This window comes from Gopherus flavomarginatus, chromosome 4 (genome assembly GCF_025201925.1).
Source record: "Gopherus flavomarginatus isolate rGopFla2 chromosome 4, rGopFla2.mat.asm, whole genome shotgun sequence".
NCBI lineage: Eukaryota > Metazoa > Chordata > Testudines > Testudinidae > Gopherus > Gopherus flavomarginatus.
In genome coordinates this window covers 9565623-9588119 of record NC_066620.1, presented here as the reverse complement: position 1 = coordinate 9588119, position 22497 = coordinate 9565623, and the positions used below count along the sequence as shown (strand labels likewise).

General features: G+C 42.8%; 1 protein-coding gene across 2 annotated transcripts in view; it reads right to left on the bottom strand.

Annotated features, from left to right (window-relative positions):
- Nucleotides 1-22497, bottom strand: part of PLCB1 (phospholipase C beta 1) — a 663557-nt gene that overhangs the window by 457758 nt on the left and 183302 nt on the right. For both annotated transcript variants that reach the window (XM_050952023.1, XM_050952024.1), the window contains exon 3: nucleotides 20891-20959. In XM_050952023.1, the coding sequence (XP_050807980.1) occupies nucleotides 20891-20959 (69 nt within the window). The remainder of the gene's footprint in view (nucleotides 1-20890; nucleotides 20960-22497) is intronic.

Below are 22497 nucleotides of genomic sequence, written 5' to 3'. Positions count from 1 at the left end.
TCAGACATCCATTATGCAGTCTTAGTTAAGACTGTTGTCTTAAGTTACTGTTGTTGCCACTCCCACTCTAATGCAATGCAAATCAATAGATGTCACTGTTCCCTTATATTCAGAGCCAGTCAAAAGTGCTCTGTCAACAAAACTTTCAATAAATTACCCCACATCTGTGTACTGCCAGGACTCTTATACTTGCGTCTGGAGCATCTAGAACTGGCCACTGTCAGATAGTTGCTAGACTGGATGGACCTCAGGTCTGATCTAGTATGATCATTTTTATGTTCCCATGTTCCTCTCCTTCTTAGTGTTTTATCCACGATAATACAGAATGGAAGATGTTTAAACAATGATAGGCTAGACAAAAAAGTTCATTTTGACCCTGGCTATGGAGTCCCACCAATATATTGTATATTCCTCTCCTCAACTCACACACACACAGGTTTTTAAAAAAATTTGCTGAAGTTATAGATTGTTTCAGTCACACAGATCTTCCAGTTTATTTGTTAATTGGAGCTTTGGGTGAATAAAGGATGCAAAGTCTGGCCATCAACCTACACACACACTTTGTCTTTTTATTATATTATTATTAAATTACTATTATTTCAACGTTCTGGGAAAAGCAACACAATTACAATGAATCTTAACTGTTTCCATGGACTGTGTTTGAGAGAATTCAGCAAAAACAATCTATGCATGTTAGACAGATTCAGACTAGGAATAAGGTACAAATTTTCAACTGTGGGATTAATTAATTGTTGGATCAATTCACCCAGGGTTGTGGTGAATTCTCTATCACTGGAAATTTTTGGATGTTTTTATCAAAGATATGCTCTAATTCAATCATAGTTGTTGAATTTGAAGCAGGAATTAATTCAGGAAAGTCTTATGGCCTGAGCTCTACAGGTAGGCAGACTAGAGGATCATAATGGTCCCATCTAAATTTAAACCTGTGAATCTATGCAAAACAAGTGAGAGGTTTGCTACATTTTGTAGTACCAAGCATGTATCTCAGGCCATGTCTACATCTAAAATTTTGCAGCGCTGGTTGTTACAGCTGTATTAGTACAGCTGTATAGGGCCAGCGCTGCAGAGTGGCCACACTTACAGCAACCAGCGCTGCAAGTGGTGTTAGATGTGGCCACACTGCAGCGCTGTTGGGCGGCTTCAAGGGGTTTTGGGGAAGGCGAGAGCAAACCGGGGAAGGAGACCAGCTTCGCCGCGGTTTGCTCTCGCGTTCCGCGAACCACCCTGCAAACCGCAGGGAAGGAGACCTGCTTGCTCGGGGGTTCGGCGAACGCGAGAGCAAACCGGGGAAGGAGACCTGCTTCGCTGCGGTTTGCTCTCGCGTTCCGCGAACCACCGTGCAAACCGCAGGGAAGGAGACCTGCTTGTTCGGCGAACGCGAGAGCAAACCGGGGAAGGAGACCAGCTTCGCCGCGGTTTGCTCTCGCGTTCCCCGAACAAGCAGGTCTCCTTCCCTGCGGTTTGCACGGTGGTTCGCGGAACGCGAGAGCAAACCGCAGCGAAGCAGGTCTCCTTCCCTGCGGTTTGCACGGTGGTTCGCGGAACGCGAGAGCAAACCGCGGCGAAGCTGGTCTCCTTCCCCGGTTTGCTCTCGCGTTCGCCGAACCCCCGAGCAAGCAGGTCTCCTTCCCTGCGGTTTGCAGGGTGGTTCGCGGAACGCGAGAGCAAACCGCGGCGAAGCTGGTCTCCTTCCCCGGTTTGCTCTCGCGTTCGCCGAACCACCCAGCAAACCTCAGGGAAGGAGACCTGCTTGCTCGGGGTTCGGGGAACGCGAGAGCAAGCCGGGGAAGGAGACCAGCTTGATTACCAGAGGCTTCCTCAGGTATGCTGGGATACCTGCTTATTCCACGGAGGTCAAGAAAAGCGCTGGTAAGTGACTATACTTGATTACCAGCGCTGGATCACCAGCGCTGGATGCTCTACACCCGAGACAAAACGGGAGTACGGCCAGCGCTGCAAACAGGGAGTTGCAGCGCTGGTGGTGCCCTGCAGATGTGTACACCTCCTAAGTTGCAGCGCTGTAACTCCCTCACCAGCGCTGCAACTTTCTGATGTAGACAAGCCCCCAATGAAGAGAAAAGGAACTTTAGTTTTTTGGCTAGATGAGACCAGAATCTGAGCCACAAAATGCTATAACATTTACTTTTTCCTTCCAGAATATAATCTTTAGGTGACTGTCCATGATTTGACAGAGTGACTTGCCCTCTTCTGCCTGTGTAATTTTAGGGGAAAAAATATCTCAGAAACTTTTCCAGCATGGAATCCTTTACATTAACCTGCTGTGACAATAATCTTCTAATACAAATGTAAAATTGGTTTCAGATCATGTGCCTCCTCCTAAAATGATATTCTATGTAGATTCAGATTCAAGAATAACTAAGGAACACATTCTCAGTATTGTCAACTCCAAGTGTTCAGTCATCATGAATTGGACCCCAGAAATCATGCAGTTAGTTTAAAAGTCATTAGATATAAAAAATCTTTTTGGTATAGGCGTGTTTAAGAAACATGTTTTCAAGCTTTTCTGATCTTTCATGAGGCTTGAAACTTTTCTTTTGTTTAAATGAAAGCTGAGATTTTCAAGTATTAACCTAATTCCAGCAGCTGAGCCCTTATGGAAAGTCACGAAATATCACTAGATTTGTGAAAAAATCTTAAGAATTGGAAACACTACTTTCTAACACCTGCAACTTAGCCTTGCCTCCCTAGAGCTAGGCGGGTTTTTCTGTGGGTTTTCTTTTTTTGTTTGTTTTAAAACAGCCAATGAACCACAACTCATTTACAGCCTGCTGGTCATAACGAGACACTGTTTCTGTTGCTGAGGCGGGGCTCCGGGGGGAGAGTGTGTGTATACACACACACACCCTATCCCCTTACTATGTTGGCCAAGTGCAACCAGACTCACTACAGACTGCAGATAGCCACCCATCAACAGCAAATAATTCAGCTTGTATTGACTAATGTAATCATATTTCAACAGAAATCCTCATTCCATTTTAGAAATGTTGCAATTCATGCAACACAGATTATGTTAGCATTCTCACATTATAATCTAATATGTGTTTTAAGATTATTCATGGAAATACTGAGGAAAAGGCACACGCTTTAAAAAAAAAAACACCGGATAAAAGTGTTATGGGTAGTAACAGTCCCAAGGAATTTGTATCTTGGCAAACAACTAACCACCTCTGCATATTAATCAGAGGCAATGCAATCCCAGTATATGAGAGGAATTAATAATGTTAGCATGACAAAGAATATCTTCCACCCACTCTTCATTATAGCTGATTCTATTTCTAAAATTGTATTGACTAGATGCATAGTTATTTTGACAAACACACACATACACACACTAGAAATAGAGCAACTTAAATATGCACCAGTTACATGACAACTCCCAGAAACAGTATTTCTACTGTCTCAGAATTAGAGGTGTATTTTTTTTTCAAAATCTCCCACAAATAACAAACCTAAATCACATGGAACCAGACGTAAAGATCAAACCTTCTCACCAATAAATTAATGTATGTTACAGTTATATTCTCTGATTTTTAGTTTTAGATGTAGAAGTTGTTTTCTGATTACCAACAAAGGAAAACTCAGCCCCGGACTGAATTTGGCCTAAGTGCCTTAGGAGTATTTTTAGAGCACTTCCTAACCTTGGTGTGGACATCTGACATTTCACCTGTGCTGTCTAATGATATCACTGCCCTTGATCCACTCATGCAACTATTTGATATTAAGAGTAGTATATGGCCCTAAATGGCATTAAGTCCATGATATCTCGGAGCAGGTGTGAAATTCAGACTGAACTACTTTATTCAGATTGGGAAGCCATCAGTCCTAATTAATGCAAAAGCCAACAGACTGATCCTGCTCTCACATGGGCAGTACAGCTTGCCAGAACTTCTACCAAGCACCTGGCATCATTCCTGGACATTTTGAAGAGAACCCCTTGGGTTTCTATGCCTGGCACATATCAAGCTCCCTGGAATGGAGAACAACTGTTTCCAACAAAAAACCTGTGTCCCACTTAGACGCTTTAAGTCAGCATGAAATATAGTCCTAGTACAGTGGTTCTCAAACTTTTTGACTGTGACCCCTTTCACATAGTAAGCCTCTGAGTGTGACTCCCTCTTACAAATTAAAAACACATTTTTATACATTTAACACTATCATAAATGCTGGACGCAAAGCTGAGTTTGGGGTGGAGGCTGACAGCTCGCAACCCCCCCATGTAATAACCTCGCGACCCCCTCAGGAGTCCCGATCCCCAGTTTGAGAACCCCTGTCCTAGTCTAGTCACTTGAATGGTAGATATATCCTGCCTACTGTATTTTCCACTCCATGCATCTGATGAAGTAGGTTTTAGCCCACAAATGCTTATGCCCAAATAAATTTGTTAGTCTCTAAGGTGCCACAAGTACTCCTTGTTGTTTTTGCTGATACAGACTAACATGGCTACCCGTCTGAAACTATTTACATGTGTGTAATTTAGCTATTTCCCTGCTGTATCCAGAAGATAATACAAAAGACTCCACTCAGTAGAAGTGACACATGTTGATGGGCAGGATTCCTCAGCCTTTGGGCCTTGCCAGGAGGGACCAACTCCTATTTTTTCTCCGTCAAGGTCAGCCCCTGCATGGGAGTGACAGGTACAGGCCCACCAAGCACAGGAACTGGAGAAGGCTAGCCACCCTCAAAAGGGGCAGACCCGCCTGGCTGTCGAGGTGACTACATGCGGCACTCCAGTTAGGCACTGTAACAGTATGTGGGTTCCTCTGGGTGGTGGTCAATTCCTGCATGCATTGGGTGTCACTGGGAGGCAACAGCCTTGTACCAGTCCCAACACTGGCCCGTGCATCCCAGGCACAGCTGAGTCCTCACTTTTACGCAGGCAAAACTGCCTGTGAATCCAGTGGGAGTCTGAGCAGTGGACTAAGCTAACCTGGGTGTTTCTTCCAGCATCAATATTAAGATAGTACAAGACTATCACTCAGCCTTGTGGACGTCAATGGGCCACATGTGGAAGGAACTAAGAATCATTGCAAAGTTCTGCTCCAAGTGCCACATAAATTTCTTTGATTTGGCCTCCTCTAACAGACATATAGCAACATGTATATTAAAAACAAAAACAAACCCCCAAACCTAACAAAAAAAATAAAATACTTCATTGCAGACGCAATGTCCTCTGGGGAGAGGATGAGAGAACAACCAACATGTGAGAGATGTTAGTCATGCCGCTCAATGCATTCCTGGAAGGCACTCAGATCCTAAGGTGTATAAGAAGTGGAGAATTAGAAATATTGAGCCATCAGTTTTAAAACAGCCATACCCACGGATGGCTCATGAAGGCCTTCTGGGTGAGCAGGGTGGAGGAGTGTCATCAAAAGGCAAGAAGCTAAATTCACCAGCAGCAACAATTGATAATTTTGTTACTTAACTAGGATTAGGCAGTGCAGCAGCTGAGCTGTGGAAGCCCAGAGACATAGAATTCATACTGAATAAAGCTCTAAGGGATTTTGTTATCATTTCTAAAAAGTGAGGTTTGGACATGCCTTAATAGCAGTGCATTCCTGTCTCTGTTTCAAAAAAATATTTCTTACATAACACTGATGTAAGACATACATGCTAGGCAGAGTACAGGGGCTTGAAATCATATTCCCACAACAAGGAAAGAACAGTGTACTGCAATTTCAGGGCACATACAATGAGTATACTCTACTTTTACAATAAATCCCTTCTCATCTTGCACATGAGGATGTAAGAAATCCAGAATCACCAAGTGAGCCATCTAATTTTTAGACTCCCAAATAACTGAATCCTAGTAAGGTGCATCCCGTCAAGTAATGAAACTCGGCATCTTCCAGCACTGTATGCAGTGTTGTAGCCCAGGATATTAGAGACACAAGGTGGGTGAGGTAATATTGGACCAACTTCTGTTGGCGAGAGATGCAAGCTTTCGAACTTGCACAGAGCTCTCTTTCAGGACTGGGAAACCTTACTCAGGGCTCACCTTCACGTACAACACAATGGCGGTGCCGCTGTATAGCTTTAGTGAAGACACAACTATGCCGAGGGGAGAGCTTCTCCTGTTGGCGTAGTTAGTCCACCTCCCTGAGAGGCAGTAGCTATGTCGATGAGAGAAGCTCTCCCGCTGACATAGCGTTGTCTATATGGGACAGTAGGTTGGTATAACTACATAGCTTGGGAGTGGGTTTTTCACCCCACTGAGCAATGGAGCTATACCAGGTCTGTAGTGTACACCTGGCCTGAGTACCTCACAGCTACACAGAAAGTGGAACAAATTGTTTAGCACAGGGATTCTCAAACTGGGGGTCGTGACTCCTCAGGGGGTCGCTAGGTGGTTACATGGGGGCCGTGAGCTGTCAGCTCTGTGGGACTGTCAGCTCAAAGCCCCCATTAAATTAAATCCACCCCCCATTTTTAATTTATAAGGGGGGTCACACTCAAGAGGCTGGCTATGTGAAAGGGGTCACCAACAAAAAATCTTTAGCATAAATAGTTACCAAGGGGTCATTCAAGGTGAACTGCTCTGTTAACACCCCTCCAATCACAGGGAGGAAAGGAAGCGGGGGGGGGGGGGGAGTTGCTAGTGGGTTATGCATTGTTGTAACAAGCCATCAATCACTTTTCACAAAGCAATCACTCTATATCTGAGTCCTTCTCCTCAAAGGAAACCAGCACAACACTTTCAGAAGACGAGCCTGGGAGCTTAAACTCATATCTTTGCTACACACTAAAAATCAGGGTCTTTAGTAAGACACTGGATTTATGGCTTATTACAATAATCTGTAACCCACTAACCCCCCTTTTTATCCTGTGACTGGAGGAGTGTTAATGGCACACTTCATCTTGAATGGTTCCTTAGAATATGCGCTAAATAGTTATGTTAAACAACGAGTTCAATCTTGTATTTAGCTGTGACACTCTCAGTACCTTCCCCAGACCTGAAGAGCTCGAAAGCTCGTCTCTCTTGCCAACAGAAGGTGTGCAATAAAAAAAATCACCTCACCCACCTTGTCTCTCTAATTTTGCTCAGCTTCTAAGTTATGAGGTTGATCAAAGATACTGTTTAAAAAGTGCTTACACTCAACTGCAAATTGTTTAGTGCCATTTGATTTATCAAAAAATTATCAAATCAAATTTTAGGATGCATCACAGCTCAAGGTAGATAATGACTTACTGATTCTCCGGATTCTTACCTCATTTGTCAATTTTTATCATCACTAGACTTTCCAGCAGCATTCCAGGCTACCCATCACATCATTCTTTTAACACATTTAGTGTCCATTGCTGTGCTGAGTAATACAGCTTTCACACGGCTAAAATGAACACAGCTCATCATTTGGTGATGGTTTCTTTGTGTCTGCAATGTTCAAATTCTGCTTCTCTTTACTGTGGTGCTCCACAGGGAAGCAGTTTTCAAATTTCTAAGTGTTTATATGCTTCTACTTGCTTCCAGCTCACCGAGGCACAGAATAATCTGCCTCTTATTAATATGCTGATGACAACAAATATATCTAACCTTTCCAACTAATTGTCCATGCTGCAACTTCCACTCTGGCCAGTTGTTTACAAGATATCAAGCTATGGGTGTCATGTAAATTTCCTAAACTGAATTATAATAAAACTGGGAAGGTTTAATTATTCGCTCTAAGAGACTGCTGAAAACTGCTCCCACTTTAGCATTTTCATTTTATAATACACTATTGATTCCATCTTCAAGCATCCAAAGTCTAGGTCTATTACCCGTTGATAGATCTGATGACATTGTATTGAAGGTTCAGTCTACTGCTAAAATATTTTATTTATTATAATATTACAAGGACAAGACCATTCTTTAAGCAAGAAGGATTTACACAGGTTAGTTAATGCCTTTGTTTACAACTGATAATTGTAATTGTTTTCTGAAGTTCATGATAGAAATTACTTAAAATACAGCTTACTCAGAGTGCAGCATGGTTTATTTTTTCTAGGAAAGCAACGTTGTTGTTGTTGTTATTGTTATTGTTATTATGATTTTATTAGTATTATTTGGATTATCATAGCACCTAGCAAGCCCAGTCCTGGACCATTACGGACTATTGTGCCAGGTGCTGCACAAACATAGAACTAAAAGACAGTCCCTGCCCCTAAAAGCTTCCAATCTAAGCATAGGACAAAAGACAACAGATGGATACAGCCAGAAAGATGGGGGAGTACAAGAAAATAATGAGCTTCAGGCCTCAATATGCAGAGCCCCCATGTCTTACCTGGTTAGTAAAATTTACTGTGGAAAACAGTGGGTCCACTGCTGGAGTGGACTGTCAGTGCCTCCCTTTAGGAAGGACAAGGGGCTGGCTTCTCTTAAAGAAGGAATTGTTGGGCTTTTGCTCAAGAAATCTGCTCCTGGCATTGGTGAGTTCTCTGCCTCCTTCCAACCACACTAAACCTCTGTCTAAAATGCCATGTAACGCTCTACCAAAGAGGATACCATTGTCTCTCTGCTTCATATTGTAGTTTTTTAATCGTTTGTGGAGCCCGGACAATGTCATCTGCATTATACAGAACAGAGTAGAGATAATGGGGCCTTCCCCAAGAAGTGGACCCCCTATACAAACAGACAACAATGGAGACACAAAGAACACCATGTCAGCAAGATAAGGATGCATCACCTAGCAGTGAAGCAGTTGGGATTTTAAATAAATAGCAGCACTTCCCTGAGCAGCAGGTAACGTCAAGATACACTTCCTGGAAGGTGCGTGTTTTGAGGAGAGATTTGAAGAGGAAAGGGTAGATGTTTGCTAAGGGCTTGTCTACATTACCCACAGGATCGACGGGCAGCAATCAATCCAGCAGGGGGCGTCTAGTCTAGACGCGATAAATTGACTGCCGAGCACTCTCCCATCAACTCCGGTACTCCATCAGAGCGAGAGGCGCAGGCAGAGTCGACGGGGGAGAGTCAGCTCTCGACTTACCGCAGTGAAGACACTGCGGTGAGCAGATCTAAGTATGACTAAGTGCATAACTTAGATCGTTTCCCCCCCTCTAGTGTAGACCAGACCTAACATGATATGTTTGCTCTCTCACAAAGAGAACTGGTGACCTAGGTGTGAGGGGCAATATGGAGGTACACAGAAAAGGAGTGTAAGAAGGACACAAAGACCAGATATGGAAGCAGTCCAACTGTTGTGGATCCAGCTAGTTTTATGCATAGATTGTCTAGAAAACTTTTCACAGAGAAATGCTTGTGTCTCTAGGTCAGTGATATTCAGACTGAGGCTTGCAAGCCACAAGTGGCTTTTTAATGCGTGTCCTGCGGCTCTTTGCGGCACATATTAAAACACCGATTTAACTATTAATCAATCTAAGCTATTAACCAATCAGGATGCTTTTACTATGTTATTAACCAACTGTAGTTGATAAAATAATAGCACTTGATCAGTCATTTTGCTGTGAGACTAATACACACATACACGTTAAATATTTCCTTGTCACACTATTTAAATATGAATATATAGTAATATAGTAAATGAAACAATGAATTCACACCGCTGTGGCTCTTCTGGGTAATGTTGATCACTAATTTGGCTCCTGCACCACTGGGGTTTGAGTATCACTGCTATAGATCGTCTGGATTCATCACGTTTCTCACCACTTTGGAACAGTTCTGAAGGAGATTTTCACAAATGTCTAAGGGATTGAGGAACACAAGTCCTGTTGAAAGTCAAAGGATTCCAACCCATTGTACGGAGATCTGAGGTAAGCAAGGTGAACTCCCCAATGCAGACTCATCCCTGGGCAGACTTAGGCCGTGTCTACACTTACAAGCTTACGGTGGCACTGAACCGAGACAGCTGTGCCACTGTCAGAACGTTAATGTAGCCGCGTTAGTCAACATATTAAAACCAGCTCAACAAGTGGCGGTAGCTATGTAAGCAGGAGAGCGTCTCCCACCAACAGTGCTGTACACACAATGCTGGCAAAGCTTATGTCACTCAGGGGGGCGTTTTTCTCCACATCCCTGAGCGACAAAAGTTTTGCCGATATATGTGCTCGTGTAGACATGGCCTAAATCTAGTATTTCCTCTTCAGCCCTCCCTCTAGTTCACCATCAGTTGACTGCACCTTCTTAAACCCATCTCAAGCATTCTGCCCACAAAGACCACTCCTCCACACTTTGCAGAGAATTCACAAGCAAGGAATGTGTTCTTCTCCAGGGAACATGCACTTTCTTTGCTGCACTCATTATTTACACTCCAGTGTCATGTGACCGGGAACTCACAAGGTAAAAATTCCATTCAGCTGTAAAGTGTACCAGACAATTCCAACCCATAGCAAAAATCACACTTGCTTTTGCGTAAATCGACATCTCCCTCTGACAAACACACACAGCATGGTGTGTATCCAACTTTCTGTAGCAGAGGAAAGACTTCTTGACATTTTTATTTTGTTTTCTGAAGACAACTCTCCTTTTACACCTATGCCAACTGCCAGAGGGAGGAAAATACGTGTAACTTTCATTATCGTTAACGTGAAACGGAAATGCAATGCAGGAAAAGAACAAACAGGGTTTTTTTTTGAAAAGATGCCACTGTTGTATTTAAGAAGAGTGAATTCAAATGAGCTTGGGTGAAGAGAAGGTGGGCAATGTGCACAATCTGCTTTTATTTATTGTTGGCAGAAATAGAGCCCTACTAAGGTGTAATTTACATAAGAGTTTCTAACTTGACATCAAGGTTATTGAAGGGAAAAATGACATGAATTTATCAAGGGATATAAATAGCAGCAATGCCAACATTTGAAACAGGCAGAGCAGCAGAAATCTTGCTGGGCTGCAAAACTAGGGCCTGCTCTACCTTCCAATAAAATTCTAGTAGGCAGCTAACTTTTCTAGGGGATTTATAGCATAGAAGAGAAAGGCTATGCGTCACTTCCCACATGCTGTCTTATCAGGGAGGCTGTTAAACACAGCATAATTGCCCTAGTTCAGCCTTGATCACAAAGAAAAGAACCACTCCGGCTTCAAACGTGATAAAGACAACAAAAGCCTCTTTTGTTCAAATGATAAAAATATAACTTGATTATTGTTACAGGGCCACCTTGAGTGGTGGGTGTGGCCTCCACATAAAATAAGTCACAGGTGCTTTCCCTCTCTCCCTAGAGGGTAGAACACAAGTTTTATTTGTCCTTCCCTGACCTGGGAGAGGACACGTGCCAAAACATTTCAAAAACATCCCAACTCAAGTCACAATGCAGGCCACCCATGATGTGATCTAGGAGTTATTCTGGGGAAGTTCTATGGCAGGAGATCAGATTAGATCACACAGTTGTCCCCTTCTGGTGGTTTTCCAGCCTACTGTCCTCCAAGGTTTCAGCTCCAGCCCACGCAGCTTAACTGTCAGCACTTGGAAGCAGGAGGCCAGTAGCTTCCAACATTTGAATGGTAGCTCTCCCAAAGCCAGCAGAGCTGATTTTATCCAGCCCTCTCTGGTCCTGATTGGCCTGGGAATCTACTTTCTTCAGAAGCCAGTTAGGGCTTGTTGAGAATTTAGCAAGGACAATTAGCCCCTATCTTTTTGGGTCAATTGGTGGTTAAAGTAACATGACTGATTCCTAGGCGTCAGGAATCTGGGTATGTCTACTGTGGAGCTGGAAAGGTGCTACTTCCAGCCCAGGTAGACATACCCATGCTATCTCTGGTCAAGCTAGCACACTAGAAAGAGCACTGTAGATGCAGCGGTGCAAGCAGTTGAACAGGCAGGCCATCGGAGTATGATGCTTGGCAGCTTGCCATATTTAAGTGACCCTCCTGCTACTCTCACCGCCACAGCGACATTATTTTTAGCCTGCTAGCTTGATCAGACTTAGCTTCAGGATGTTTCGTTGAGCTGGAAATTATACCTTCCAGTTCCAGTGCAGACATTTCCTTCCTGGCTCTTTTGGGAACCAAAGGAACATCAGAGAGTTAGAAAGAGAGAGAAAGAAACATCCCAAAACAAGATGAACTTTCATATTTCATTGGTATCACACTCATTCCCTTAAATCAGACCCCATTCAACGTGAAACTATAGAAACTTCCCCTAAAGTATACACTCCACAAAGCACCAGACTACGTTTGCAAACATAAAATAGTGGTCAAATCCTGCTTCAGGACAGAGTTCACACAGAAGTCAAATGCCTCAACTATATTTACTATCCCGATGGTTTCTGTAATTCCTATTTGATCGGTTATATCAGAAGTTAGGACCTTATCCATAAGTTACAACAACCACGTGTTATTTATTTATGTATGCATGCATGCTCTGAATGGGTCTGAAACAGTGCTCTAAATCCCCAATTTGTAAATTCAGAAGACAGGGTTAAAAACAAAGAGAGAGAGAGACTGCTAAAGAAATCTCAATACACATCTGGCCTGATTCTCCACTCCATTACACTTGTCAATGACAAAAAACAGTGCAGCAGAGTAGAAAATCGAGTGCAGTAAAACCCCCAAGCATTTCAAATTCATGAGTGGCCCTGTCCAAAAGTCATGAGACTTTAAAAAGTAATAAACTTGAGATCCTTTTTATTTGCCTCTCTTGTTCTTGAGCTTTTAGGGGTCACATATTCAAGCTTTTCTCCATAGGCATGAGTGCTAGAAAATTCCTGTTTTTTTAAATTGAGAGCTGGAGATTTTCCCCAAGTCACCTGAGTCCAGAAGCTGGGGCTTTGAGAAAAATGCCAAATATTGCGAGACCACAAGAGTTGTGAACACAACACCTGGCATTTCAAAACGTTAACGACTGTGTTTAGCGGATTTTTACCATGTTAACTGGAAATACATTTGCAGGGCTGAAAATTTGAAGTACTAGGGGTTGCCCTGTTTATTTATTTTAGGCTTTCAGAACAGTCCCTTTATTAATTTATTATTTAATTTTTTCAAGTTTCTATATCATCTGTCATGGTAAAATATTTCATTTCCTGTTGAACGATCGATGCTGCTGTGAGGTAAAAAGCAATAATCAAATGCATCAATAGTTTAAAAGGTGAACATTTGCCAAAAGGGATTCTTCCTGAGCCCTGCCAACTCGTCCTAATATTTCTGTTTGCCACTGAAACCCTTATATAGTTACATGAAGATTTCAGTTTCCATAGAAACGGTTATTGTCTCAAGAATTTTAAAATGGTAAAAAATAGTGTGTATTTTACTGTCCTATTAGCATACTGCATATGCAAATTCTTCAACAGTTAATCATTCAACTGATATTTAGTATCTTATATATCGGTTATGTTCCTACATTCAAGAATTTATAGATTATTGACACATCTACACCTCACATCACAGCACATGAATGTTCACAGCAATGTTTGTTTTATTGCACAAGAATCAATTTTTCTCTTCATTGCATGTAGATATTTAATTTTCTTCTGTAGTCACGTGCATGGACCATTCCAAGTAAAAGAACAAAAACAGGCCTTTCCCAGCAACTCATGCTGAAATAAAACTGCAGAGGTTGCTACCGGGTAGATGAGATGGCAAGAGGAAATGAATAAGGAATTCAAAGGAGTAAGAGTAACTATTGATTTACAAAGCCACTTCAGCATTTTTGAAGCATAAATAGCTTGGGGCCTGCCCTTGCTGGAGTTCAAATCTGGCTGATGTCAATGGGAGTTTTGACCAAGTAAGGACTCTGGGATGAGGCCCCGAGCATTTCATGTTTCAGAAGTGAATCTACATCAACAATTATTCCTTCTGGTTTCAAGATGAATCGCTTATTAATCTCCTGCTCCTCAAATTACTTTTGCTTTCTTCTTAAATGATTCTAATAACTTATTAAAAATCAGAGGTTATCATCATCATCTTATTATTCCCTTGGCCCCGTATATCTCCCATTATATTTGGAATCAAGACACTTCTCCTAATTCACAATTATAAAGGTATCTTTAGGGTTTTTTTAGAATATTAGTTCCATTTATCTTCACTGCAACGCTGGTGGCGCTTGGTATTTGTCCTTGTTACCAGCACCCTCTAACTAAAAAATAAGACTTTGCACAAACACCACAATTAGGTGGGAAATATTGCCATCATTTCCGAGTCTGGTGTTTTGAGGTTGAGGAGAGAAGAATAAATCCTTTAAAAATTATGGGATAGGAAGGATTGGCTTGTGATTAAAACCCTACACCACAAGTCAGTTGGGGCCAGATTTTTAAAGATATTGAGGCTCCACTAGTGGGATTTTCAAAAGTGCCGAGGGGCCTAACTCCCATTCAAAATCCCACTAAATGTCCACGTGCATCTATTGGTGCCTAAATACCTTTAAAAATCTGGTCCTTGATCTAACTTTGCCTCAGTTTCCCCATCTGTAAAATGGGGATATCATTCTCTTTGTCTGTCTTCTCTATTTATGATAGGAGGCAGGAGCTCTCACTATGTGAATGTACAGTGACCATCATAACGGCCAAAGATCTTGGCTGGGGCTTCTAGGTGTTGAATTGTAAATAACAATACAAACAATGGGCTCACTTCCATGTTTACCACCCTTGAGTTTCATCCAGTTTCTTTACATGTAGGGACTGGTTGAGCCCTCTCTCACCAATGTGGAACATTCAGCATACGCCGCTAGTGAAGACAATGAACAGGGAAATCCAATGAAAACAAATCTTTCTGTTTCCTTGCCAGCTGAGATCAGTGGAAATCTGGCCTGAGCTGGAGGTGCAGGATCAGGCCTATGTTTAGGGCTAAGTCATGACAGGGTCCTGTGGACACACATCATCCGAAAAAAGGGGGCAAAAAGAATGGGGAGGGGTGGGTGTGACACTTCTTGGGGGTACCCATGGCTATGGGGGCACCTTGCTACCTCCTGCCCCTTAGTATGAGGAAGCCTTGTCTGTGCCTGCAGGGGGTGTTCTCCTCAACTTCATTAGCCACGAGCAACACAACCCCTCCCCTGTAGGCCTGCACAGGCCTCGCTCTCTCTATGTGTTAGTGATAGGCACAGCCCGCCCCTTGAGCCCTCCAAGTGTCCCATCCCTGTTCCGTGGGACACTCAGAGATGCGCTGCTTCCAAAGGAACAGGACAGCCTAACTTACCACCCGGGCCTCCAATCCCCACTCTGCTGCACACACAGCACTGAATTCAGTTCAGAGTGAACACAAACAAACATGTATTTAACGATGTAGAGAGATGCGAGTGATATCGAGAAGACTGGAAACAAACGGTTACATAGAACATAAAATGGCAACACACATTCTACAGCCTAGACTTCATTAACAAGATTTCCTCATGTCTAATAAAGTATTGCTCACCAGTGCTTTCCAGCCAGGCAGGCTGTGATCCCTTTCTCATGAGACAAGATGTGCTGTCAGCTTGTCCAGATGAAGGACCCAGAGTGGACCTATATCTGCTCTCCCAGACAGACCCCCCCCATAATCCATTGCTTTTACTTGTAAATAGGATTCCCTCCAGCTGTTTATTTCTTCTTGGCAATGTCCTCTCTTGCAGAGTTGGCAATCTTTCAACTGGTATCAGGCTCAGTATGCAAAGCATAACCAGACAGAGAGAAAAGTTTCGGTTACCACCTGCTTAGAAGGAACATGTCCAGTGACCTGCCTTACCTTAAGAACATAATTTTCAGTATACATAAATACCTTGGTAAATATTACCTATGCATACACTCCATAATGATTATAATGACAGCAGAGACCCTCCATGCCACCTTTTAGTGATTGACGTGAGTGAGGCCAGGTTTTCACCCACTCAGCTTGCAGAAAAGCATTGAATAGAGCACATTGCACACGTGCAAGACAACAAAATGCTCAGTCAATTTCTGGAGAATGAATGAGATGGATCAAGAAGTTGGTATATTCACACCCAGCAGCTGATGCTGAGCCTAGGAAAACATGAATGTTCAAACAATGCTTGAGTGGGTGCTCGGGAGGAGCAATGGGTGTGAAAAGGTCCCTTCTTTCCTCAGGCACCCCAGCAGAGGGGAGCCACAAAACCGGGCAGCAGTGCTCGGGAGTGCAGACATGGGGAGCCCATCATGCTGTCTGCAGCAAAGGAAGGAGGGTCTAGTCACAGGTAAGGCATTAGACTGGGTCACAGGGAATTTAGGATCAAGCCCTGGCTCTGCAGCTGACTTTTTCATAGATTCTAAGACCGGAAGGGACCTCGAGAGGTCATCGAGTCCAGTCCCCTGCCCTCATGGCAGGACCAAATACTGTCTAGACCATCCCTGAGGCCTGGTCCACACTACAGCGTTAAATCGATTTAAACAGCATTAAATCGATTTAACGCTGTACCCGTCCACACTACAAGGCACTTAAAATCGATTTTAAGGGGTCTTAAAATCAATTTCTGTACTCCTGCTCAACGAGAGGAGTAACCCTAAAATCGATATTACTACATTGATTTAGGATTAGTCTGGATGGAAATCGAAGTTATTGGTCCCATTCTTTTACTGAGCTACCCAGAGTGCACCGCTCTGGAAATCGATGGTAGCCTGGGACCATGGACGCACACCACAGAAGTAATGTGCCCTAGTGTGGACGCGTAAAATCGATTTTATAAAATCTGTTTTATAAAATCGATTTTATTAATTTCGATTTTACTCTGTAGTGTGGACGTGGCCTGATAGACATTTATCTAATCTACTCTTAAATATCTCAGTGAAGACCGAAACAAAGAAGTCATTAAGCATCTCTGCCATTTCCAAGTTTCCTGTTACTGTTTCTCCCTTCTCACTGAGCAGTATGCCTACCCTGCCCTTGGTCTTCCTCTTGCTTCTAATGTATTGATAAAAAGTCTTCTTGTTTCCTTTTATTCCCATAGCTAGTTTTAGCTCATTTTGTGCCTTTGCCTTTCTAATCTTGCTCCTGCATTCCTGTGCTGTTTGCCTATATTCATCCTTTGTAATCTGTCCTGGTTTCCATTTTTTATATGACTCCTTTTTATTTTTTAGATCATGCAAGATCTCGTGGTTAAGCCAAGGTGGTCTTTTGCCACATTTTCTATCTTTCCTACCCAGCAGAATAGCTTGCTTTTGGGCCCTTAATAGTGTCCCTTTGAAAAACTGCTAACTCTCCTCAGTTGTTTTTCCTCTCAGTCTTAATTCCCATAAGACCTTACCTATCAGCTCTCTGAGTTTACCAAAATCCGCCTTCCTGAAATCCATTGTCTCTATTTTGCTGTACTCCCTTCTACCCTTCCTTAGAATTGCAAACTCTATGATTTCATGATCACTTTCACCCAAGCTGCCTTCTACTTTCAAATTCTCAACAAGTTCCTCTCTATTTGTTAAAATCAAGTCTAGAACAGCTTCCCCCCTAGTGGCTTTTTCAACCTTCTGAAATAAAAAGTTGTCTGAATGCAGTCCAAGAACTTATTGGACAGTCTGTGCCCTGCGATGTTATTTTCCCAACATATATCTGGATAGTTGAAGTCCCCCATCACCACCATCCTGGGTGATGCTGAGAAAGGTATTAACCTGCCCTGTGCCTACACCTGTAGAAGGGGAGTAAAACTTCCCTGCCTCAAAGGATGATGAGAGGAAAATACATTAAAGACTGTGAGGAGGCTTAAATGCCATGGTGATGAGGTTCACATTGGTACCTGAATGGAAAGAACACGTCTTGGGGGACCATGTCCAGGAAAATGTCCTTTTGATCACAACTACAGGGGAGTATAAAAGGGCTTACAGATTACACCTTCCCAAGAGGCATAATAGACACCATACATTATGGCCCTGGCAGGTATTAAAACGTCCACCTTCATAGTCTTTCCTTTCTCCAGAGCACAGGCTGCTCCCACCCTACCAGCCTTCCACAGCACATCAATCCATAGCTTAGCTTTAAGGATTGCTATCAGAGCAAAACACAGGATGATAGTTTGAGACAGAGTGAGATAGGTTGGCAGAAAGACTAGCAATGTTACCCACTATAAAAGAAGAGAAAAGGAGTTGAATATTTTCCCCCTATGGTTAAAAATGACCAAAGAAAAAGAATATTTCTTTTTATATCAATTAAGAAGGCACACTAGAGGTTACAAAATACATACAAAACAATTAACAAAATCTTTTGACGGGTGGAAGACAATTGTTGAAAACAATACACACAGACGAGTTTGAAATAGGCCTAGAAATGAGAAGTTTTGCTTCTGTACTTAAAGATGCCAGCACTTGCTACCAAAGATGAACTTTATACAATACAAGGACACAGTAATTAAAGATGACCCAAGAAACACCCCTCCTTTTTGTTTGATAGGGGTTCAGAAGAGGGCGGAGGAAGAGCATCCCGGAATAATGAATGGGTGGAAAGGAGGTTGGTTTTTTAATATGTGGGTGGCTGTGCTTCTTTTCAAATAATGATTTGAATGTCACTGGGACTTTGTTGCAATACTAATGATGTGTTAGGGTACCTAGTGCCTTGTATAGGCATCTTTGGTATTATTATTTAAACACAAAAATAAATCAATCAATAGGACCTTCGAAAAGCTGGTGCTGGATATAGATGATCACTTTATTTCTGTCCACCTTTGAGCCTGATCTAAAGCTCACTGAAGGTGGTGTAAAGACTCCTATTGACTTAAATGGGTTTTGGATCACGTTTTTGCACGACAGAGGCCCAATCTACAAGCATTTATAATTATGAACACAGAAAATTAAATGAGCTTACTCAAACTGGCGGGAAACAGTCACCAAATTCAATACCCAAAATCATCAGAAATTAGAGGAATTCAAAGAAAAAAAAAGTTATTTCTATCCACTTGATTAATCTTCCATCCACATCCTCTTTCTGATACAAACTGTTGGACCTTGTGCCATGACTTAAATATCACATGGTCTCTGAGACAGCCAGGACACAGATCATATCAGCTTACCACATGTCCCTGGTACGGAGAGTGCCCAAAGCACTACGTATACAGCCAGATCCTCAGCTGGCCTAAGTCAACTTCAATGAATCTATGCCAATTTACAGAAGCTGAGAATCTGGACCATAATACTTATAAATCACACATTCAGGAATGATGTAGGATGAGCAGATTATGGGTGCTAGGCCTTTACATGGGTGCTAAGTGCAAGGAACTTTCTTCTCTGAATAGGCTCCATGCAGGGACTGGCCACAATTACAGTCCTTGCCCTCAGCTGAATGCAAGGATTATTCCCACTAGTACTTAATGGTAGGGAAGTAGAGGGTCCATGGGCAGGGCACACTACAACCTGTTAAGGAGGAAGGTAGCAGTGGAGAAGTGCTTCTGCACATCTGTAGATTTGGGAGTAAATACACCTCTCTGACAGCTGCCATCTGGGCCAACACTCCAGGGGTTGAACCAGTGATGTCCAGATCTCAAAGAATGAGCTGCTACTGTGGATCTGTCACACAGAGTCTCCTGAAACATACGCTCGCCCGTGATTTACACCTCTTTGCCCATAGTGCCCAGAAAATTGACCGGTGCAGAATGAGCACAACTGATCTCAAAATGAGCATTTTGCTCCAGCAGGTAAACATGGCCCTGTCAACCTGCCAACGCAGGTGCGCATCTATTGTGCCATGCAATCAGCAATCCCACGCAACCAGCGATGAAAGGCAGGCTGATTCACACAGGTGCGAGGCATTACACCAGGAGGGAAGTCCTGGTTTTCTGGTACCCTTCAATTAATGCCATTGCACTTGAGCTGGTAATACACAATAACAAAAACAGCCTTTATGTAACCCAATAAACAAAAGCCCCCAAATCAATGGCTGCACATAAATCTTAGCTAAAAACATTTGTGCTAGAAGAAGCTGAATGCCTTATAGAAAGGTGGGTAACAGTTTAAAAATAATGTTCCAGCCCTCGTTAATTTTTTATTACTATTCATCATAAAACCATTAATCATGGTGAACTAATTTGATATTAACGTGGATGTCATAAAGTACTTCTCTAGCATTTCAATTACAATTCAGCATTTCAACTGCTGCTGGCACCATATGGAAAGCTCTGAAAACCAGATTTAAATACATTTGAAGATAACCATCAGATAGGTTCAGATACAGAAAACCTGCCACTCATGCTGCTAAAACATATTCTGACAAAACGTGAGCAGTTCATGGGAAAGCGTCCTGCAACACGGCTGAGTGGAGCACAGAAGGGGCAGAAAAGATGTGGAAGGAGAGGATCAACCGCAAATCAATCATCACACTTCCTCCCCTGAGGCCAGGGTAGGAATTGCAACTCCAGAGGCTGCTGCAACCCTGAAGCTTCGGCAGCAGCTGTGAAGCAGCAGCGATTCATTTCCAGAGCCCTGGAGAGATATTCTTTCCTTCTACAATCTCTGTGGATTTCCCTAGGGTACAGTCCAGTTACCAGAACTGTGCGCTAGGGAATTCACATCTGAGTGGAAAATATCTGTCCAAAACCAACACTACAGAAAACATATTTCTGCCAGCAACATTCAACAGGAAGATACAAAAAAAACCACCTAACTGGATCCATAGAGACTGATTCAATGACCACAGAAGTCACATGAAAAAGACTAATTGGCTTCAACAGGCAGGCAAACTTCCAGTACTAAATGCAAGGGAGAACTTAAACTAAACACTCAACCAATAGGGAAGTTAAAAGCTTCCATCATTTTGACTGGATCTTTAGAAATAATGCATGAGTTTCCAGTTTTTTGTTTATTCACTGCAAACAAAACATTCATCGGAATTGTACACAGGGGCTCAACACTCAATGGCCCAACCATCTCAACGCATCTTCGCACAGACTGGGTAGATGAAAAAAAAAGCAAAAATGATATTTATTGCATTGGGCAACTTTTCAAATTGCTGCATATAATTTCAAAGCCACCTTATCTAAGTTATCAATGCAACATCTGGTATGTACACAACAGCCGTTCCTACCTTGGGAGCTCTGGCATGTTTCCCACATCTGGCATCTCTGACGAAGCTGAGATCGAGCAGCTCTGTCTCCTATAAGGAAAAGTTGAAATACACATTGTTACCCATTCATTGAAAATGCACACTTCGCTAACTGCGCTTTTGTTCCCTAGTAATGCTACTGTTAGACCTCAGCCTTCAGTGAGCTCTGTGCAGGTTCTGTCCTGCACATCGCATACCGGTCAGGAGTAACAATTCCTTGTTGCAGTATTGGAACTGTTGTCATATAGCCCCATTGTTTCCTTGCAAATGTGCTTTGGCCTTTTTCCCCCCCGATCCCATCTGCACCACCAGTTTGATATATTGATTTTCCAGGGACTCATTTCAAACCAAAATTATTTAGCTTATTTCTTCTGTTGCCAAGCACTCTACTGTGATTCACATTTTTCAACAAAACTTCTGTGTATTGTTTTTTATGTATCCCTTGTCTTGCAATAATTAGCTCCTGGCTACCGTCTGCAAAAGAGAACTTCGCCAAACAGAACATCCTAACTTCACAATGGAAAAATCTACGTGATTGTGGACAGGACATTTTGAAAAGTATGTGTGAATAAGAAGGGTGCTGTGCACTCAGTGATAACTTGCGGCGACTATTTTCCTTACTACTCAATAAAAATCATGTACTTTCGACCACCACCTCACACTTCAGATGACTTCTACATATTGCACTTAAGAGAACAAAAATGACGTGCTATGTGACCTCTCCTACATAGGGAAACAATTTCAGAGAATATTGTGTTGTATTTTCCAAGGGTTTAATTTTACTTTTTAAACACAGATTTAATAATACCACCTAGCTTTTATCAGATCTCAAAGCACTCTACAAAGAGGAGTTCAGTATCCCCATTTTACAGATGGAAAAACTGAGGCACACAGGAGTGACATGATTTGTCCAAGCTCATCAAGCAGGCCAGTGGTTGAGCCAGAAATAGAAATTAGGTCTCCTGAGTCCCAGTCTGGTGCTCTATTCACCTTAATACTAGCCAAACTTTAGCTCCCCTAGGGCCTCATTGTGTCCAGTCCTGCACACCCATGCAGAGGTGTAAGGTATTCCCCCCATTTCCCTGCACTGACTACCCATACCCATATCCATACCAGGGGTAGCAGTGCAGCATGAGATGCACACTCCACAGGGCCAGTACTCCCCCATCCTTCATGGGTGAGTGGAGAAGGTTTGGAGAATGAATGGAACCTTGGCTATCTCTCCCACCCCCCAGTGAGCAGGGTATTGCTACATCATTGTGCTGCAGTGTGTACCCATCACCAAGTCTAGGGTTGGCCTTACAGGAAAACCCGGGAGCTGGGTGGGTGCAAGCCCACTCATTTCTAAAGGCCCCTCCACAAGCCTAGCAGGAGGGACTACTGGACCCAGAAACCAAACGAATATGGGGGACAACTAATGAAAAACAGGGAGCAGAGTGACGATGGTCTAGGGTCGGCACAAAGGACTCCCCCCTCTTGGAGCAGGGGGAAACCAAGCAGCAGATTGTGACTCAGAATCAATATCCTCTTCCCTACCTGCTCCTGGGTAGGTGTAACTGCACATCGTGGGGTTTTGGGGATGTAATACC